This window comes from Drosophila grimshawi, unplaced genomic scaffold (assembly GCF_018153295.1).
Source record: "Drosophila grimshawi isolate 15287-2541.00 unplaced genomic scaffold, ASM1815329v1 contig_1377, whole genome shotgun sequence".
Lineage (NCBI taxonomy): Eukaryota > Metazoa > Arthropoda > Insecta > Diptera > Drosophilidae > Drosophila > Drosophila grimshawi.
The window spans coordinates 23,032,429-23,054,606 of record NW_025062900.1 but is presented as its reverse complement, the minus strand read 5'-3'; the positions used below and the strand labels follow the sequence as shown (position 1 = coordinate 23,054,606).

The 22,178-nt window shown below is 41.9% G+C and overlaps 1 protein-coding gene across 1 annotated transcript; it reads right to left on the bottom strand.

Moving 5' to 3' along the window:
* Positions 1 to 7,978: 7,978 nt before the first annotated feature.
* LOC6567090 (protein Wnt-6) lies at positions 7,979 to 21,108 on the bottom strand. Its single transcript, XM_001993252.3, has 4 exons — positions 20,071 to 21,108; positions 11,005 to 11,225; positions 9,161 to 9,642; positions 7,979 to 8,852 (listed from the first exon to the last, which is right to left on the bottom strand). The coding sequence occupies exons 1-4, from the start codon at positions 20,130 to 20,132 to the stop codon at positions 8,391 to 8,393; spliced, it is 1,227 nt and encodes a 408-aa protein (XP_001993288.2). The 5' UTR covers positions 20,133 to 21,108; the 3' UTR covers positions 7,979 to 8,390.
* Between the last annotated feature and the right edge of the window lie 1,070 nt (positions 21,109 to 22,178).

Genomic DNA, 22,178 nt, shown 5'->3' with positions numbered 1-22,178 from the left:
ATGGATGCTAATTTTTTTTTCCTTCAACAAACGTTTTTCACTTTTCTTATGAATACTCTATTCACATTCTTTCAAACGTGTAGTCTGGTTACAGTCTGGTTACAGTACTATGAGATTGCAACCCTATGCATTGTTGCACCTTAATATCAAAATTAAAGTTTAAGTGCACAACAGTCGTTGGGTCAAACGGCCATCTTGAACTTTTAGTGGCGGCCAGCCAACCAGAAGAATTGGAGTCAAGATCTACAGATGGAGATGTAAATGGAGATGGAGATGGAGCTGTAGTGTTCCTGTTCTTGCTGGTTGATTGGCTCGTCGGTTGCTTGTTTATGATGTTGATGTGGCGCTGGCAGCAGATGACGAACGCAGAAGGCAAGGAAAGGGCCACCAACAAGTTGCAGCTGGCGGCAACAGTTGGTGTACCTTTTGGTATGGCATTGCCAGTACCATTGCCTTTGTCGTCGCGACAAGAAGCTGGGCACATTCTCATTGGAGTAAACGATGCTGCTGCCCCGCCATACGGCACCCAGATGCGGCAGGCCACGTCAACTTGCCCCGCGGCCCAATGTGGCAATGACTTTGATTTGCTGTCAGCTGCAATCACTTGTGTGTGCTTGTATTCGCAGCTCGCAGCAGTTCTTGTTGTAATCACACATATGTACACACATTTACTCACACTCACTCATTTCTGTGTGCATTTAGCTTCCTTGCAACTTCATTTTGTTCGCATCCCCCTTGTGTGGACGACGCATGCGTCAGCACACAAAATGAATGCTCTGTGTGTGGGTGGAGCTAAATACTAAATGAACGCACACGCCTGGGTGCGAGAGAGAGATAGAGGCATGAGGAGCTTAAAGCTTAAAAGCTGCACACGTGTTACAGCTTAAGCTTTAAAGCTCCGAACACAGGATGCCACACAGCATTGCCAGATGGCGCCATAAATCATTGTAAATGCCGTCCAGTTTCCAAGTATCTGAGAGTTCCCCGGCGTCTCCCCTGAGTTCCTTGCTTTCCTGGATGCGCACGCGCACCGCTTAAGAAAATTATGAAAGATTTACATTAATAATTCTTACAAAAGCCACACATAAATAGCCGCTGCAATCTGCTCAGCCTCTGTCCCTTCTCTCTCTCGCTCTCTCCACCTCTTTTTTCTCTAACCACCGCTTGCTCCTCTTGCGGAAACACAATAACCATTTTTATTAAGCGACAATCAGCGCGCGCTGCGCGATGCCTCCGCTCCGGGGTCCAGTTCTGTGAGTAAGTTGTTGTTCCTGGGTCCATGTGCGGATCGGCACTGGACGACTGACTGCCCGCTGCGCATGCGTGCGGGGCTCTTGCATGCAAATGGAATCACTTTATTAAACAGCTTACATAATTCATGTGCTGCACATTTAATTTAAGGTCATCAGGCCGGTCGGCTGGCTGGCTGTACGAGGAATGACTCTGGACGACGAAGGGCCTCCATTCCTTGGTCTCCTCTATATTCCGGTCTGGTCGGTTACGAAGCATAATGAAAAAGTCAGTGTAATGATTTTTAAATGTTTGTAAAAATAGGTGTAGACAAGTTGAAATTTATTATGGCAACGTTCTGGGAACGTGGGCAGTGAGCAAGCGCGGAAGTATTGGATAGTTTTGGACAAGAGATGAGCAGCCCGATATTCAAGCGTGTGGGTTGGCCACATGATGGGCATTTCAGCTAATAACTGTGGATCATAAAAGATGAACGATGAAAGTAAATTAATATACTTGTGACAATAACGAATTAAGCAAAAAGAATTCACAGCGTAATTTATTTATTCATTGATAATCTGTTATTTATTTGAGAGCTATTTTATTTAAATTTGTGATAGGCTTTTTTTACAAACTATTTATAAGCCTATTTCTGCTCTCATTCATTTTAATGCATGACTGATAGGGATAATAGCCAAATGAAGGGCTTCAAGGACACTAATAATTGTTGCAGAAAATATGAAAAGCTTTGAAACTGTAATAAAAATATTAAGGTAAAAATTTGATTATTATTAATATCATAATAAAACTGCAATTTAAAATAAAACTTACATTCTGTACAGCAGTTTGCTTGAAGTAATTAGCTGAAATAACTCCATATATAACCATCATAAGTCAGTTTGGGTTTTATATTTTATAGTCGCAAATATTTCAAAGTTTGGTTGTTTTGTAAGCTGCTCGAAGCCACCTTGCAGGCAACCCACCATGACTGCATTAAAAATCAACTTAATTTCACTGCCCATGGGGTCAGTTTTATGGAAATACAAAAGACACACACATATGAAATAGAGGGCAAGAGAGATGGGGAGAGGCAACGAAAAAATGATGAAGACCTCCAAAGTGGCAAAACACGAAATGGCAACAAAAATCATATTTTCACAGGCGCTTGGCGTTTGCGCAGAACTTCGCACTTGAGCACGCGGTCGAACTGGAGGATACTGTGTGCCGGAGGGAGGAAAGGGTCGGATTCGAACAGATGGAGTGTGGGCAGTAACGTAGCGGAATCGAAGGCATCTTGAGCGGTACCTGGGACTTGAGTTGGCACGAAACGTATGTGGCTGGTCCAAACATACGCAATTATGTGTTTTTTATTAACTCTGGCGAACTGCTCGTGTCCATGGCCAGAGTCCGTGTGCCCCATCCTTGTGGGTCTGCTGCCTCCATTAGGGGGGTCCGCTGCGCACACGCACTCTCTATATAATTTTAACACATGCTGCGTTTTGGGCCTTTCGCTTCGTTTCTTTTCCTTTGCCTTTTTGGCGTTTTTCATTTTTGGTTATGTTTTTTTTTTTTGGCAACATTTCCATTTTGGCCCTCGGCTCAGCTTAATAACTTTATTTAGCTTAGAATGGTGTTGCTCTTCTTCTTGTTCGTCTGTGTGTGTGTGTGTGTGTGTGTGTTGCTGCAACACGAATCTGTTTTGTGCCATCAGTCAGCCAAGGCGGCAGTATTAATTAGTGCGGTGGTCCTTTGTGGTAGGCTAACAGACAGACAGATAGACAGTGGCCTTTTGTGTTTGTGTTGCATTATTTGGACATCAGGACGTTGATTGATGAGACCGGCAACCATGTATGTATACAATGTATACAAGCGGGTGTTAATGCGCGTCTAATAGCACTTCAAGCTGCGCTCAAATTAATTGTAAGTCTTCCATTCAATGGGATGTCGAGCGCCTAGCTAATGGGCCCCCATTGATATATTTATTTTGTTGATACTCTTATTTTAGATGCTTGCCCCAAAATTTCAATACACTGAATATTATTTTTAATCAATTGAAGAAGTTCACTTTAAAACACTTGGCTAAAATACTTTTTCCTTAAGCCCGCAATTTGTCGAGACTCCTCCTCCGCCTACTTATGTTAATAATATTAAATTGTTGATGTTTATGCTGCTTTTATTGATTGTACATTTTTTATGAAATATGCAATATGTGTAAACAAATTATTGTATTCACATATGTATACATATATAAGTGAAATTATATAAGCATTTTCGCAGTTACTTTACAAGATAAATTATCAGTTCCATAATAAAAGTGAACGCCACATGCAACAATTAAACAATTCATTTATCTTAATTTGTCTGCAATTTTTCTTAAAATCCCCCTTCTCCCTCTCTCAGTGTCTCTCTCTCTTTCTCTTTCATTGTTCTGTCTCTGTCTCCCTGTTTGGATCTTTTGCTTGCCCAGCTGTCTGCTATGGCTGCGTTTGTTCCTTCATTCGTGAGATGTTAAAAAATTTGAAATTAATTGCAGCGCCTGCTGCTCTTCGAAGCTGTGCCTCTTCCCTGGCATACCCCGTCCCTGCGACGTAGCGAGACCTGGATCTGACCCTGCCTTTGACGCCCTTGCCGCATGTCGGGCTGGTGTTTTATTTTGTGCTGTGTCATAATCTTCACACCCAAATCGCAAGGATCTCTCATGGCTGCGAGATCGCCATGTATGTTGGCGTTAATGATCTTTGGCTGTAATCTTTTAATAATTTAAGCCAATTTGGCATAAACCGTTAACGGCCACAACACACAGGCGTTGACCATTTGCCCATTGCACACTGCTCCTATGCTGTAAAGTCAGTTTCCTCAGATGCTATCGCCTTTTGGTCTTTGCGCAGTGTTAATATTTGCTCATGATGATCGCCTTTTAAGGATGGTCCGATGACGGGGCCGAGGGCATGGCCCGGGTGTTACCGCTGTCTGACTTAATGCTGAGAAAACCCTAATTACCGCATTAAGGTGTCAAAAAGATGACCATCTCCATCCAGGCTGCTCTTTGTTGTCTGCTCTGTCTGTTACTGCAATAATGTGGCAAATTTAATGAATATGTCATGTAGTCAGCGCTCAACGCTCAGTGCCCAGTGATAAATCTGTTGGCGGCTTAGAATGCTGGGAAGCAACATCAAACAGCCAACATCAGCTGTGCAGCAGCTCTGGCCGATGAAGCCTCCTCTTCAAGCGTGTCTGATGTAGACACTATTCTATATGCTTTAGAATAAATACCACATTGTGTTTGCATTGTGAAAATGTGAAAACTTTTTTTTGAGTGTAAGCCCAAAAATTCTCTGTCTGAGTGTGCTTCTCTGGTAGATACCCTATTATCTGATTAGATTGAATGATATTTCATATGTTGCAAATGTCTAAGATAATTGTAAGGAACGTGTCCAAAGCAAGCAATTCAGTTTCATTTCGGAAACACATATTGATCTCTATATAGTATAGTCTCTGAGAGTTCTTCTAATATCAACAAGTGTTGTTTGTAATATTTTTGCGAACGTTCAAGAAAATATAATTGAATTATTTGAACTATTTAACAATTTATTATAGTTTCAAATTATTTGTTTATTAACTAAGAATATTTAAGCTGCTCTCGATTGACCAGGCAGAAGTGCAACACTTTTGGCCACTTTCCAATATGTTTTACCAAACGTTTAGTCCGCACCAAGCCCTAAATAGAGACAACAGGTCATTTCGCAATCAACCATTCCCATTCCCATTCCCACTCTGCTCGGGAACCGACCGGAACGTGCATGGCCAAAGCGATGGAGAGGAGTGAGCGCAAGAAACCAACCCAAAAAACAAAAAAAAAAAATCGATCAAGCGGACCCGGTCCAAAACCTTTTTCCTTTTTGCCACATTCTTCTTAGCCACTCTCGTGTCTGTGAGTCCAAGTGTGTGTGTGTGTGTGTTTGTGTATGTCTGCCTTCTTCTTTTTTTTTTTTTTTTGCTTCTGGACCTGCAGTCCAATGGGTTTTCAGTCTGAGGCTCGGTTTTAGTTTGCTTTTGAGTATGAGTTTGAGTTTGAGGTGCAGGTCCAATCGCTGGTCCGTCGGTCGTTCGTTCCATTTTAATAACATTAATTAAGGTGTTGCCTTCGTTGGTGTTCTTCACGCCTTTCCTTACAAATTACGCAGGAATTTCATGTTTCAGGTTTTGTTCGCGGCCCCGAGACCCGGAGACGTCGCTCGAGCGGTCTTAATAGTTGTTCTTTTAGCGCCCTGACTGTTCCTCTCTCTCCCTCTCTCTCTCTCTGTTTGTCTCTCCTTATATCACTCGCTTGCTCTCTCACTCACTCACCCGCTCACAGTCTCTGTGCGGACATTGAATGTAATTTGGCTAAAATTGTTTGCAGTGATCAGCAGTGTCTGATATCTGGGATAGGTAGCCCTTCGATTCAATGCAGTAGGTGTAACAGTTTAAAAATTAAGCCATTAGTTTTGAAAAAGTTTTGTGCATATATCTGGCGCCATTTTAGGCGCCACTTGAAACAAAACGCCGCCAAAAAGAACTTTGATCTAGAAACGGCATTAAAATGCATTTTTTATTAACATATATTGCGCATCTATAAGACAGCTGAAAAAGCAAACAAAGAGATGGAGGAAAAGAAAGAGAGACAGAAAGAAAGAGACAGAGATAGAGATAGATATAGAGAGAAGTTACCAACTGGCCAAGGTCAGTTTGGGGTCAATGAAACCGCGTTACTTATATATATTTATACATACATATATAGAGAGATAGTGAGATCTTCAGAGCGCCAGCGCCAGCAAGCAGCATCAGTTTAGTTTGTTAGATGGATGACTAATAAGCGTCACCACAATTAATTGAAACCCACTGATATGCATCTACCGAATGGCTCCAGATACAAGCAAATCTCATTAACGCGCCCAAGATAAAGCCACTGAATCTGTATCTCGGAGCGTTCCCCCAGCGACGAGTATCTCACCATACATTTTGTTCAGTCAAGTGTAGAACGCGACGCTGCCTTGCAATGCGATGCGATGCGATGCGATCGACGTTGTGTCGATCTGTTCGACCAAAGCACATGAAGCGAGAGAGAGAGAGAGAGAGAGGGAGAGAGTGAGAGTGAGAGGGAGAGAGAGAGAGAAAGAGAGATGCTAAACTCGGAACAGATCCCAACCGAGCCTTATAAATGCATACAGATACAGTTTTGGAAGTCAAGCGGTTTGCATTTGTACGATAAATAAAATGAATGCGATTGTTAATTAGTTGTTGCTATAGAACTGAAAATGCTGCTGCTGCTGTTGCTTGTTTGTTGTTGTTTTTGTTGTTGTTGTTGTTGTTGTATCTTATCGCTGGCATGGGCTTGTTTTCTCTGAGATTGACCTGGCCCAGTCAGTAGTCAGCAGTAGGCAAATGGAATGGAATTCGGGTATGCTGAGCATCTGCTTGGGGCATCTCATTGCGTTGTTCGAATATCAAACTTAAGCCGAGATTTCTGAGGATGCTAAGCTGAGATTATCCATTGGAAATAGTCTGGGCTCGGTGTGTGGATGTATCTGTGTCCCATACTTTCCATATATATGAACCTTCATATTGAACAGAAAACTTAAATTGGTGTATATCAAAATCGGTCAAGTTTTGATAGAGTTATGGTTGGGTGGAAATGGTATATTTAATAGAATAATCAAAAAATTTGTTCAGTGTGCCAAGATTTGGAGATGTGAATTATTAGACTAAAAACTATAATTAAACCATTGGTAATAAAGTGTCGTCTGTTAAATAAAATGTACTACTCCTCATGAGTTGGAACGCACCTGTCTAAAGATTGTCTTATATAATTATTTATGTATATTTTAAATAGGTGAATAAATATTATTAGGAATTTTTTCTGGGCTTGCATTAATTGAACGAAGTCTTACTTTGTATTTTTAATATCATTGTGTTACAGATATTAAAGTCTGAAAAATGAAGAAGTGCAAATGATATCAAACTTCATCATATTCCGTTTAATTTATTAGCTTTCGATAAAAGCTATTTAGCTTTAAGGCAATTTAAACAATTCGGTGGCTTCTGTTGGGTTTTTTTTTATATAAAATCATTGTATGATATTTTTAATTGAATGCATTTGGCGACATCTATTTGATTTTTTAATTTATACATTCAAATCATTGATCAACAATCGCACGATAATTTATGCATGAAGGCAAATCAATTTTCTGTTTTGTTCGAACGCGATTTTTGTTTGTTGCTGTTTAGGCAAATTTTTGTAGATTTGTATCTCGTGTCGACAACAATAAAATTGTTTTAATTTATGGGAAAGTCACTGGATACAGCGAATCCGTAGCTAGCAGATACAGATACGCGCTACTGATAGTTGACAATACTCGTGAATGGCTACCGATACACATACAGATACAGATGCAGATACATATACAAGTATAGCTTTCGCAGCGACAGATGTTGAACTTGTTTTTCAATCGGTTTTTTCTGTTGTCTTCATTAAATTACGTTTAATCATTTATGCAGATTTCAATCAATAGGCGAAGCGATTTGAGATACATTTCCGTTTAGCATAAAGTCAACGATTGTTTCAATTTAACTGCTTTGATATTCAATTTGTTGCAATTAATTGAAAGCTACTATACTGACTGGTCTGTCTGCTAAAAGTCGAGATAATTTGAAGTAGATAATCTCTTACGATCCATTTTGTTTACATATTCATTTATTTTAATCAAAAATGAAAAGCCTTATTAATAGTTTAATTCCTTTCATGAATATACATATTTTATGGGGGTTCCTGCGCCCATCTCTAATTGAAGTAATCCAAAGACTTAATTTTTGTTCCTTTTTGTGTTTTTATTACGACTATTTACAAGCTTAAATGGTTCGTATAATGGTTGATACTTTAGTAGTAGTATTTACAGCTAGAACGGCCTAAAGCCTGGCTAAAATCATCTCGTTTACTGTTTGTTACTCTCTAGTGTTAGTTAATACTTAAATGTGGACTGCAGCAAAACGTTGTGTGTTTCAAACTGTTGTTTATCACGCGAAATGGAAAGCTTTCAAATATGTTCATGACTATGCCGAAATCGAAACCCCAAACACCCCAAGCACCCCCCCGTGAAGCGAAGTTTAGTCCAGCCCCCTATCTAAAGACAGGTGTTGACCTCACGATGCTCCAGGCACTTCTCGCACGTCACCTCACAGCACCATTTGAAGACGCAGTTACAGTTGGTCCACTCCTTAACCACACGATGCTTGTGCCCCCGACTGCAGCACAACAGATCACAGCTGTCTGCCCCCATCGATGTGGCATTGCATTCCCTGTCCTGGGTGCCCAGCGCTCCGGTCTTTGCATTCGCTGAGCAAAAGTCTGCGGAATCATCTGCGTAGACCAACTGGTATTTATTTGGCGGCTTCGTGTGCGGCGTCTCTGGCATGAAACTGTTGCCATCGTTGCGTAGCGCCACCTTGCGTGCCCCATCGTATCTATCGCGCAATTTCGCTGATATCTCACGAAACGGCGGCATCTTCAACCAGCAGGTTTTCACCGTGCACGACCCGGACAATCCATGGCATTTGCACTCCAAACGCATCGCATCGCGTATCGCCTGAAAATGTGTAAGGAAAACAAAATCATTTTGTAGATATGGCAAATTGAGAAATATGCATCTGTGTGGTGGCTTTTCCTAGGAGCGTCAGGCTTGTGTGAAGAAAATATGTTTAATGAACGATTTGGTACTCGATTATTTTCCTAATCAATTTCTCCTACTTATAAGTTATCTTTCTCATCAAATTTATTAACTTTTGTGCTCTAAGCACAGATCATACTATTCCTAATAATTATAAAGAAATCAAAAATCTGTACGACTTCTTAAACATTATTGAATCCAGTTTGATCTTCTTCTTGTTCTCTTACCAGTCGTCCAGCATTGTTGTTGTGGAGCTTGACCAGTGTGCCCAGATCGCTGCGTCGCTGTCGCTGCTTGGCATCTAGAAAGGCGCGCGAATGTCGCAGCCCGAAGTTTACATTGTCACTGCAGCCGCCCCACTCCCATTCGCCCTGCGGAAACTTAATGTTGTCCCAGAACTTGCGTCGTCCTCGCCTCCCACCTGCCCGGTGATTGTTGTGCTGCCTGCCAACTGAAATATCCGTCATGCTGTTGCTGTTGTTGCGTTGCTGCTGTGGCGACTGTTGGCGCAGCAGCGCTGCCTGCTGCTGACGCTCTAGCGCTGCCTGCGCGGTGGCTGCATTCACCATTTGGGGCTGTCCGCCATTGCGTCGCATGTGCGACTTGTCGCAAGAGCATTCCACCAGTTGACCCATGGTGCAGGCCTTGGTCACCGCATAAGTAACGCCCGCCGCTGTGATGGCATTCACAAAGGCCGTCTCCCGGGAGTCTGTGCAGAAGGGGAGATGTGGAAGCAAATTATTATATATTATAAAATAAATTGCAATTTAACGGGTCTTTAATATTTATCATGGGCACACAGAGAGGGAGGATCTCGTAAATTTTATAATTTAAAGAATTTGATATGAAAATATCATAAATAAAAGGAGTGGTCATATCAAAACATAGTTGATCTTTATCGGAACAGATATATTTTTTAATCTGTTGTTTATAATATATATATATATATGTATAATCTAGAGTCGGTTCGTGTTTGACTTACAAAACTATAGCATTAAATGACATTTGACTTATCACACAAGTGCTGTTTGAAGTAACGATTATCTTTTCGATGGCGGCATCGATAATTAATCGCTTATTTTCACATGGTGCTAATGCTGAGTAGGGTTGTCAACATGCGTCGTCGCATGATTGATGTCAATTTGTCAGTTTTGGTGACAAAATGATTTATTACTGCTTCGATAGCCGATCGCTGATTACTCTGTGCGATCTCTATGCAAATCAGAGTCACTCGAGTTGCCCTGTCATCGACTGCATCGCATTGCAGTCACGTTTAATGAAATCGAAATCGCAGTTGTAATCGCACCACAATTTGCATATGCTTGTAATGCGAAAATACGAGTCGAGTGGAGTTGAGTTGTAGCTGCAGTGAAATGGACTGGATGGAAGCGGTGTGGACAGGTGATATGTCTTTTTGGACAGTCACCACCCCAAATGGAATGGAATGGACTGAACGACACTACATGGCCAGCAGCAGCAGCAGCAGCAGCAGCCTTGGAGTGAAAAGAGGCTCCTTTCTCGATAGCTGACAGGTTGACAGGGAGCGCAGTTTTAATCCGCTGGCGTGGAATTTATTACAGATAATTTGGTATGTGTTTTGTTTGCGCATTGTTGTCATTAAGTGCTGCAGCGGCAGCAAGGAGCAGGGCATATACTTATATGCACACGAGTGCCTTTTGACCATTTCGGGCAATAATTTATTAAAATTGACAGCTTTGTAGGCTCATTTCAGGCGCTATTCATCAGCGGGCGCAACATTTTTATTATGCAACTTGATGGATGATGCGGTCGCCTGCCGCCTGACAGTTTGCCAGCCTCGAAGACGCTGCCTTCACGCTGACTTCAGCTGTAATTAGGCAGCATTGCGGGGCAGTCTTTACTTCCCAATGTCGCTGCTCCCCCTCCGACCATTAGGTCTGAGTCAGCAAGTGTTGACAGGCTGCCAGTTTGTGCTGCATAATAAAGCTGCGCCGTTTGGCCTTTGTGTCGTTCCATTGCATGCATGCATCTAAGTGCTACAATATGTATTTGTATCCAACGGATGCATTTAGCTTGCTAGCTACCCACTTACCCCGCATTAAAATTTTCCTCATGCTCTTGCGCAGCACGGTGCAGTTCCAGCGGCGATTACGAAATTGAAATTCGCATTCGCGGAAGCCCAGATTAATCCCATTGATGATCTCTTTGAGCAGCGCCGAATCATGTCTGCAGATTTCGGCCAGTTTTCCACGTAGACGACGCGTTTTTTTGCACATTAGATTTGGATCGAGTAAGATATTTGTGCCCTCGGCCCTAGAAAAAGAAAGAAGAATAATTAAAATGCTTACAATTTATTTGAAATATTTACTTGTGTATGAAATTGCATAAATGACTTAAGCTTTATTAAAATAAGTTTATGGTTAATTATTCAACTGATTCCTATTGATATTTCTGTGTGTCGATAAGCAGCATACCCTTTTTAATACATGTATTTAATAATAATTCAAAGATTAAAACCTTAAAGTTTTCTGCATAGTTATCTGCTGTGTGGCGCCTAGAAATTTACACAGTATTTACGCGCATCATTCGGCAGGAAAGTTCATAAAAAATAGTTGGATTTATTTATGCTGGCAGCAAAGAAGCGGAAAATTGCGTTTATTTGTATAGAATATAAAAGAAAACACAGCGTATCTAAATGCTTGGGTAGTTGAACTAAATTTATTTTCAGTGCAGTCGATGAGGCGTATACGCAATGTGGTGCATCGGTAGCTATGGCCGAAAGACTCTATAGACAGATGCATTCCCTACAAAAACACACATACTGGCAGACAGTTGGCAATTGGTTTGTTTATTGTTCTACGCGAAGCGGCGGCGGCGGCGCTCAATAAAATTCTGGCTGCACACACACTCAAACCCAAACACTCGAGTGTGGTGCTACTCGAGTGTGGTGCTACTCGAGTGTGGTGCTACACACACTAGTGCACAAACACCCACTTAATTTATTTTTTTTTTAGCAATTTTCTCAATCGATGCAATTTTCGTTTTCATTTTGAATGCCGTTTGGCGCAGCAGCAGCAGCAGCAGCGTTAAAATTTAATTTAGCTGGAAAATTAATAATTACGGGCAGCGTATAATGTGGGTGCAGCCGTGGAGCATGCGTCGCTGGAGGGAAATAGTTTGCCCACAGGTTCGCATATGGGTGCCTCTCCCCTACGCCACTTCTAGCTCTTCCTGCCTGCTTCATATATGTATCTAGAAATATATACATATGTGTCAGCCACTGGGCGGCGGCGTTTAAATTGTTTTTGTGTGCGCGCCTTTGGCGCTGATTTATGTTTTTCCATTTCAGATTTATGACTTTTTAATAGCTCAATTGTTTTTCGTTCGCAGTTTGTTGTTGTTTTTCTTTTTTTACGCTCTTCACATTGCACATTCGCGTGAAATTTGCTTTGCTCGTGAACTTTGCGCAATTTAAGTTGAAGTGTAGTGCAAGTTTATGCTTCGGGGCTGGGTAAATAGCGGCAGTCGAGGCGTTTTATAGGGCTCCAAAACGCAGCTACCGCGAAATACGGCTCAGTTCTGTGATTAATGTGCGGCCAGTCTATCGATTTGTGTCAGTCTTGACCGCCAAACTCTCTCTCTCTCTCCCCTCTCTCTCTCTCTCTCTCTCTCTCTCTTTGTTTGTGTGTGTGTGGTTCTTCCAAGGAATTTGTGTTATTTTTAGCAATTAATGTGGTATTTTACATTGCTCAGCAGCAGCTGACTCAGCTAAATGGCGGGCCAAAGAAATCATTGCGAAAAATCGGCAACTTCAAAATGAGCTAGACCTCCTTCCCGCTTCGCATTCAAGTTATTCATCGATGACAAAGTACTGATATGGGGTATAGCCAAACCCTTAAAACTTTTCAAAAGTGCCTATTGCACACATTTCATCGCTTATCAGTTATTGTTCTTTTTTTTTTGTTGTGGTGACTAGTCCAACTTATAGAGTCATAGAGTTGCCGTATTAAATAGTGACTAGTTAATTATAATTGAACTGAAAAAGTGGCTACTTAATTATTTATGTATTACTTACTTAATTCATTTTCGATACCCATTTAAATAATCTATTTTACAGATCTGTTCAAATACTAATATTTCAAGAGTTGTTCTTTACGTTATTTAAGACCCTGACGTGTCCTGCCGCTTCCAGCAGACTGATATTTCCATAAAATCTTAATCATAAAAGATCTTAGATGGTCTATTAAACTCTACCTGTGGTTCTCCACTTCGATTGGAGCACATTTCCCACATATTTTGAAGGCACTTGGGCAGCTTTGATGCCCCAATTTGCCCACCTGGATCGCGCAATGCCCACCTGGTGGCAATGCCCTTGTCTCTGTCCCACAACCCTGTCACTGTCTCTTGCTCTCCCTTTCTCTTTATCCGTCTTTCTCTCTCTCTCTCTCTTTATTTCTATGGAGTTTTGTGGGCCTGCGGCAATCACTCGATCTCGATGCGAGCCAAGAGATTATGACAACTTAATAGCTACAAAATCTTTAAAAACAAATAGAGCAGACACACACACACACACACACACACACACACACACACACACACTCACACAACCAAAATATGAATAGCAACAACAACAACTGAACGCAGGGCCGCCAAAAGAAGAGCATAAATGATAGACGTGCTTGTAAAAAACAACAACAACAACAAAAACATTGAGTAAAAACAATTGAAGTTCGCTGGCGAACGATGATGATGAGATCGCCATGATTCGGATCTCGAAGTCGATGCGCTGATGACTGGAGAGATCTAAAGAACTCAAACTCAAACACCTTTCAAGCGCGCAGAGCGCGTAACCACACAAGTTGCCAGTTGCCAGTTGCCAGTGCCAACAGACAACAACAACAACAACAATACTAAACACTAACAACAACAACAAACACGGGGAGTTTTTGGTTAAGCAGAAAATAGCCGAGGCCGATATGACGATGATGCTGCCGATGTGGCGGACTCGCAGTCGTCCGTTCGACACTTTTTCGTTTTGTTTTTTTTTTTTTTTTGAAGTTGAAGTTTGCTGTGGCAGCAGCAGCAGCAGCAGCAGCAGAGCCAGCCGGCAGGCAGCAACGCCAGCAGCGCAGCTGTCGGCAACTTGAAACAGCTAAACAACTTCAGTCTGCCAGTCCCAGGTCCCCAGTCCACAGGCACAACTCGCAACTGGCAACTGGCAACTGGCAACAGGCAACACTTGGCCGCGACGTATCTTTATTTTGCTTTCACACAACCGAGAAGCGAAGCGACTCCAACTCCAAGTGTGCCCCTATTGCTGTTTGTTGATGTTGCTGTTGTTGGTTGTTGTTCGGGTGTTTGCTGGTGTTGGTGTCGTTATAGGCCTCAATGGATTTTCAGTGATTTTTTTCTTTGATCAAAGTGCCCGGTTTGATGGTAGCCACTGACAAGTGGTTGAAATTTCCCATACCCAACCCATGCCACGCCAATCCGATCTTCAGTCCAGTGCTCTCAGCTGTACTCTACTCTGCTCGAAGAATCTAACCACTTTGAATCTGGGTTTGTCAAATAGATTCTACGCGTACATAATCTAAAAATTAGAGCTTATATTTAAAAGCTATTAATTTTCAGTAAATTTAATTGAATTTAAATTAATACATTTTTTGATATAATAATTCTGTATTTAGAATCCACTTTTTATCTATATTTTTATTTGTATTATTTAGTATTATATATTATTTTTTTATTTACATTATTATTATTTTTATACATATATATTATATAAATGTGTTGTATGTATATAATCAAAATTCGTAATCTTATGTTATTTCTGAATACAATTGATGGTAGAGCATTTGCAATTCGGCGTCATCTCGATCGTAGTTCCTTTCCTCTTATTTTCTATGTAAATAGACAGTCACAATGGATGCAACTTCGTTTGATTGACTCATTTTCGTGAGTCGCCGTCGTCTTCGTCGTCGCTAGTTGGCATCTCTGGTGATTGTCCGTGTTATCTGTCTGTCCGTCCGTCCGTACCCCCCGTGTTCGGGTTTGAGGTGGCACAGCGCCGAGTGCGTTGCAGTGTAAACAAATCAACGACTTAAACCACTTGTCAACATGCGAGTGGCAAAGTATTTAAACAAAGCGTTGACAAGTGAATGAATGGCCGCTCAGTTGGCCAACTGATCGTTTGGGCCGCGTTTTCGACCGCGTTTGGCCAGTGGCCAAGTCAAGTGCTGTTGTGGCTGGTCAGTTTTCAATTTACGCGCACAAATATTTGTCCACACAGAATGCGTCAGCGCAAGTGCTGATCTCTTCTGCACACACAAGAACACAAGCTGCAAGCTGGACAAAGAGGCAGCTGCTGGACTGGAGAGCAGATTGGTGGAGGAGAGGGATTGGGGGCACTATAGCCGCTGGCAACGGGAGCGCTGGCGTTTGATGTGGGCGGCGGCGTTGACAATTGATTAGCCAGCACAGTCAGCGGCTACTGCCAAAAGCCAAATGGTGGTGTTGAAAATGAGTTAGAGACTGCTCTGGTCAGGTCTGGTGGGCGTGGCTGTAAACGTGGGTGGGCGTCAGCGTCGCACGCTGCCTTTTGGCACCTCATATTTTTATTTTGTTGCTCAAAGTGTTTGTCATTGAACAATTAGCAAATTAACATGTACCACTGTGCACAGGCGCCGCCTTTTACAAAAAAAGACTGGCTTGGTTAACGATCATCCTGGTTGACACTGGTGGAATGCGTCGCGTTCGTTCCCAGGCTCTGCGGGCATGTGCATGTCCAATTGCAGGCGAGACTAGCTAATAATTCAGGCATATTTACTATTTGGCTGCCCTTTGTCAGCTCGTTTAATAAGCTATAAGCTCTGGGAGAGACAGATAGCGAGAGAGGGAGAGCTGGGGATCTGGCGGATCCACGACTTTCAAACCAAGACAAAGACGACATCAATCTTTTGGTCTCCGACGCGCACAAATTGCGACAACGTTTAACTTAATTATGGCTCAAATAGGCGTTGCCACATGGACGCGCACCATGACCATGTCCAGGCTGAAACTTTGCTAAATCACATATCCAGCTGCAGCGGGCTGAAGGTTGAACTGTGAGAAATCTGGTGTCTCTGTGCGCTATGCCACAAATTTATGTGACATTTAATAAATGTAATGAATAAGAGATATGCTCGTTAAGACTTTAGTTTTTTAAAACAGTTGAGAAATTAAAGCACTTAGATACTCTTTGAGATATTCCATTGTATCGAATTATGTCTAATATTAAGATTTTTCCTACGGAGCGCTTGTTATTAACGTTCCCTGAACTGGCTTAGATTATCTCAGCTGACAGCCCCATCAGTTTTTTGGCCTCTGATGGCATGACAAGAACATTTGCTAGTTACCTTGGACCCTTTCTTGTTGTCACTCCTTCAACTTGACCCATGTCTGTTTGGTCGTCATGCTCTTTGTCTTTGTCCTTGGTTTTGTCTCTGGTCATGCGTTTTAATTATGATGCAGTGTTCGAGGCACGCATCTGTCAACGTGACGAGAGGCGCAGAGACAAATTAACAAAATAAACAAATCGCATGAGTTGTAATTAAAAATCCACCCGAAGAACTCGCCTCAAACAGAACCCGTGCCAAATGCAACAAGCACTCAACTTGGGAAACTAGCCACTATTGAAAGAGTGCCCCGATATTACACTGATCTCTCATCTCTCCTTCTTTATCTCTCTCTGTCTCTCTCTCTCTCTGTGTCAGCTGGTCGATAAGTGCTGAAAGCTGCCCCCAAGTTGCGAGTCTCTTTTTACGGCATAATCATAATCAAGTCATCTACATTAAATTTTGGCAATTGGCCGAGTTGTACGGCCGTTAGCCAACGCCTTACCTAATGATGTTGGGGGTGTTCAATGTATTCTACTATATACTACGTGGTTTTATCTCATATTAAAGTGTGCCAAATTTTGGATGGCTTTGCTCTACTGACACGGAGCACGCGGCGTATGCGCAATGTTGTTGATGTTGCCTCCCAGAGCGACGATGTTGGAATAACAAATGCAGCCGCCAACACACTGCTTCAGACTAAGTGCCACAGACTCTGATTCTGGTGTGTGTGTGTGTGTGTGTGTGTATGTGTGTTACGAGTGCTGTTTAACCCATTAATGCCCCAGCGGGTTTTAATTGCCATTTCGCATGCTGTGAGTGCCAAAAACTAGCTACGAATGAACCCTCGGAATGAATGAGCTTTCGACTGAATGAAATGAGGGAAACTGGCCCCAAAATAGACTGAACCAGTACTTGACGTATGTAGATGTCAAACGAATCGAGCGACGGAAATGAGCTCATTTAATTTGAAATCAAACTGCAGTAGCTCATAAATTCGAGATTTTCATCATGTGCATCTCTCGTTGCGCGTTGCACTGTTTTTAATTAAATTTCAGATACGCCAGCAAAAGCATCAGCATCAGCATCAGTATTTGAGTGGCTCGATCAGCAACAATTTATTGTAAGTTCTCAGTAATTGCTTTCGGCTGCTGTGGTCAAATGGAATTTCCATTCATTTAACGGCACATCGAGTGCTATGTCTGCTTAACTCATTGATTATCATCTCAATAGCTCACACAAAGATCGTTTGATTTAGTGCATTTGGCTGGAAAATAACACATGCATCTCAGTATCTGAGTTGATTGTCGGCTTACAAACACGGAGTCGAGGAAAACGATTCCAATACGAATCGCAATAGATGAACGTAAACAATGATTGTTAAACTAATTAAGCAATAGTTGATGGTCTGTGGTCATATGTGGCTTATGCAAATTATTTGAACGAACTTCAGACCGCGATCATTTAGCGTAAGTCATTATTGACATTTCTGAAATGAGTTAACCACTTATTACTTCGCATAGTTCTATGTCCTTGAACAATTAGTAGTTCAAGTTCATTCTTTTCTTTTTTACTCAATTAACATATTTTTGCTTTGAGGCGGGGAAAATTCTCAACAGCTGCAACTATACTCCGCCCACATTCCACCATAGCTGAGCTTCCTTCTTCCAAAATGGGGTTACGACTGTCAGTCTGTCCGCCTTTTTGTCTTCACGGTACGCTTGATGGCAGCGCATTTTGCACTTTTGTCTGGCGCCCTTGAGCGGCACAGATGAAGCGTTAAAATGGCGCAAATACGCTCTCGACTTTTTTGTGGCAACAACATCATTATCATCATGGGCGACATCAAACGCTGTCAGCCTGACTGAACTTGAGCTCTAATTATTTAATGAATTTATTGCGAATGCTTTCAATTGAGTTGAATGTGTTCGCTACCGCCGACTGTCCATAGATAAAATACACAGCTTCCCATCGTTCAATCCCCGCTGCCACCGGGTTGCGAGAACTCTTTAATGTTGCAGGTGGCCTCCATCTGTGGTGGCTGTTGCCGCGCCCAGTTGCACACAAGTCAAATAAAATTAATGAAAACGATCACTTTTGGGCCTCATATCGTCATGCAGTCTACGCCACGCGACGCCTACGCCACCCAGTCCATCTGCCACGCCTCCCAATAAACGACATGCACCGCCCGGCCCGCCACCCGCATACATATGACAAATGCTTGCGCCAAAAGTCGAGACATTACAGATTTCGTTGCTGTTGACAGCGACAATTTTTCTACCTCTGATGCCCAGATGCAGTTGCAGATTTAGATTCATTGATGCCACTTTGCTGGCAAATACTTTTGGCAAAGTACATAACTTATGGCATACGGCCTCCTCAGCCCCGCCGGCAGACACCCTTATGCTTCTTTCCTGTGCGACACTTTTCTTTCTATTTGATGTCTGTACCCATCATGCTCTTTATTTAGTTGTTTTCTTTTTATTTATCTTGGCCTGCAATTTCGCGCATAAATTCAAAAGCTGCCCGCTCGAAGTGTCATTCGTTTGGCCGAACAGAGACTGTTTGGCTTCTAATTTTATTTATTTTGATTGCATTTTCCCAAATACCCTGTACTCACAGTATGTGTGAAAGTTAATATGATGTAGGTTCTGCGACCCTGAAGTTTCCGAATATATTGTTTCCTTAATGTTTGCGACACGTGTTTTTTAATATCGAAATTAGTTGGATATGATATGATGTTGTGATATGCAAGAGGTAACTCCCAGTCGATCAGTCTCGAACTAGGCACTCTTAGTTGTTGTTGGCCACTTTTTGCATCCCCACAAAAATTGCCATGTAATTAAATCTAAATCAAACGTCACATTTTGAAGGTCCCTCGCTGGCAACATCGTCCGCTCGATTGGCTCTGGCCGAATTTTCACTTTGGCTTTGGCTTTGACTCACCTCAAAGTGTGTAGAGCTCATGTCGCTTGCAATTTCCAATTATTGCACTTTTTCCTCTGTTTTGTTGTCGTCAGCAAAAGCATACACATACCCATATTACCCATACCCATAGTCGAAACCGGAAACGGTTACGCCAATCTCCCGAGCTCATATATTGATGAGATCTGACAGACTGAAGAGTAGCGTTTGTAATGGGTTTTTTGGCATTGAATTTGACGCACTGCATAAAAACATATATTTTGCTTGAATGGGTTTGTCTTTGGAAATTTCTATGTAAATTATGCTGATCTGAAGTCGAACAATCTAGTTAATTATGTTTTTGATGTAAATAGTCGATGTAATATAATAAAATATTGTAAAATGCTTGTAAAAAAAATGATCAGATGACAATGATTCTCATTAGTTTGCAATATTTTGTGAATAACTTTTTAAGCAAAAAAATCTATAATGGAATTAAACTCTGAATGAAAAGTATTTTATTCTCATTTCGAAGTAAATTAGTTAGGTGCTCTACGTTAGAGAGCTATGAAAACAACTGAAGATTACTGTTTCAGATCCGAGTTCCAGTTGTGTTATCTAACTTGGGCTATAAATGCCATAACACCTTAAGTATATACTTAGTATAATCTATACTTTTCTACATAAATAAATTTTCGCTTGCCTAGACTCCAATTTGTCTGATTACAATAATAAACGAAAGCACGTTTAACTGATCTTAAATGATCAATAAGTGTAATTATTATAAGTAGTGGTAGTTTTCAATTTCATGATGTTCTGATCACATAAATTAAAAATATTAGCTGCTGCTGTGTACTTTAAAATGTAAATGATGAACTTACCAACCGAATCCCGTCATTGGCATTGCAAATATTAAAATTGCAATTACCATGAATAACCGCATATCGCTCCGAAGCCGCAACAGCGGCAACAAACAAATGTGGCCCAGTCTCGAATGCTTTTGTTGGTTTATATACAAGCTGTAGTAGTTGTTGTTGCTGCTGCAGTTATTTCAGTATTTGGGCAGGTAGTTAAAGGCTTTTTTATTGCGGCCACGATGAGTGCGAGTACGAGTACGAGTACGAGTGCGAGTGCTTATTTGAATATTACGCAAAACAAAACAGCACAACAAAAAATTAAGTTTCAGTTTTTTGTGACGAGCGAATTAATCAAGCGGCAAACGTTAAGATACTTTCAGTTCGACGTGGCGTGAAGTTAGCTTTAAAGTGAAGCTGGAGGTGAGAGACAAGCGCACTTGATGAATACGATGAGTACAGGCGACAACAGACGCATCGCGCAGACGGATCAACGATCACAAAATCACAAGGAGATAATAATCATGATGATGATGATGATGATGCGCCGCCTGATCTCACGGATTCTTTCACTTTTATGTTTTATTTTATATAATTTTTGCTTTGTTACTTTTAATTCGTTGTTTTTTCTTTAAGCACAACGGCTGCGTTGAGTGGTACGCACACGGAGAAAGCTGCCGGCGTACTGAGCAGCGCCCAAGGAGCCAGCCAGCGCAGGAGTTGGGTCCAGGCCAAAAGCAGCCAGTCAGCCAGTCAGCTAGTTGGCCAGTTGGCCAGGTCCCAAAATGTGAACAGCGAATCAAAGCGCAAAATGTTGAAAAATAGTTGGAAGGGTGGAGTCGCGCTAAAAACCGAGCTGGTAGTGCGTCGAGACGCTGAATTGAGGGGGACAGTAGAGGGAAGAGGGTTGCAGAACTTCTTCTTCGTGGAGTAGCGTAAAAAATGAAATTAAACGCGCGCTTTAATCAAAGCGCAGTCTCTGGCTAAAAGATGAAGCTCAGCCAGCTTCCAGCTTCCAGTTTCAGTTTGCAGTTTTTCGTTTTGTATTTTTGTTGCTGTTGCTGTTGTTGTTGTTCTTGTTGTTCTTGTTCTGCCTGATTTTTTGCCTTTTTGGCGTATCCTTAGCCTGTTTTTCCCATGCTCTTCGGCCCTGGGAACCCGACCTAAAAAAAATGCACAAAAGTAAAACTCGCGACGTTGAACGAACTTGAAACACACACTCGCGCTTGTTGCTGTTCTTCTTCTGGTTGTTGCTGTGGCTGTGGCTGTTGTTGTTGTTGTTGTTGATGTTGCTTGTGTGTTGTGTTTCACTTTGGTGTTGCTTATTTTGCTGCTTTGAATTTTTTTATTTTTTATTTTGGACTGATCTGTTGAAAGTCTCTCGCTCTGTTCCGTTGCCGGCCACAGCTCGCGACGCTCTGCGGGATTCGAAAATAGTGGCGCACACTTTTCGTGTTTTATGTTTGGCGAAAAACGCTTCGCAATTCTACGGCATCGTCTCCGCCAGTCGTCTTCTTCCGTTTACGTCTACGTCTCCGTCCGGACTACGAATGCGACTGCGATCGCCGCTGGCTCTGCGCTGACTCTTGACTGATCTGCGTCTGCGTTTGGCATCGGGAGCACAAATGCCGGCACAAATTCTGTTGTGGGCAATAGTAGGCGATGAATGGTTCTTGTTGTTGTTATTGTTGTGCTTGTTGTTGTCGTAGTCAAAAAGTCTCTTCTGCTGTTGCTGCTGCTGTTGCTCTTGTTCTTATTGCTGCTCTGTTTAGAAGCGTGAAAATGTATTTCACTCATGTGCTTTTTGTGCGCTCAACGAAAACAACAACAAAAATAACACGAACGGAGCGTCGTCTCTGTTCGCAGTAGCTGTCGCTGTTGCCGTCGACGTCGACGTCAACGTCGCTGTTATTTTGTTGATTTTTTGAGATATTTTCTAATGTATCTGTAGACATGTGAATGTCGTGCGTTTGGCTGTGTGTTCTGCCCACAGAGCATACAGTTGTCGTTAATTATATGTGTACCAAGTGCAAATGTGCGTGACTAAGTAAAGTTTCATACATTTTTTATTAGCTTAACTCGTATTGATAAGGAAATCATCGTTTTTTTTTACAAAACTTATCTATGAAATCCAT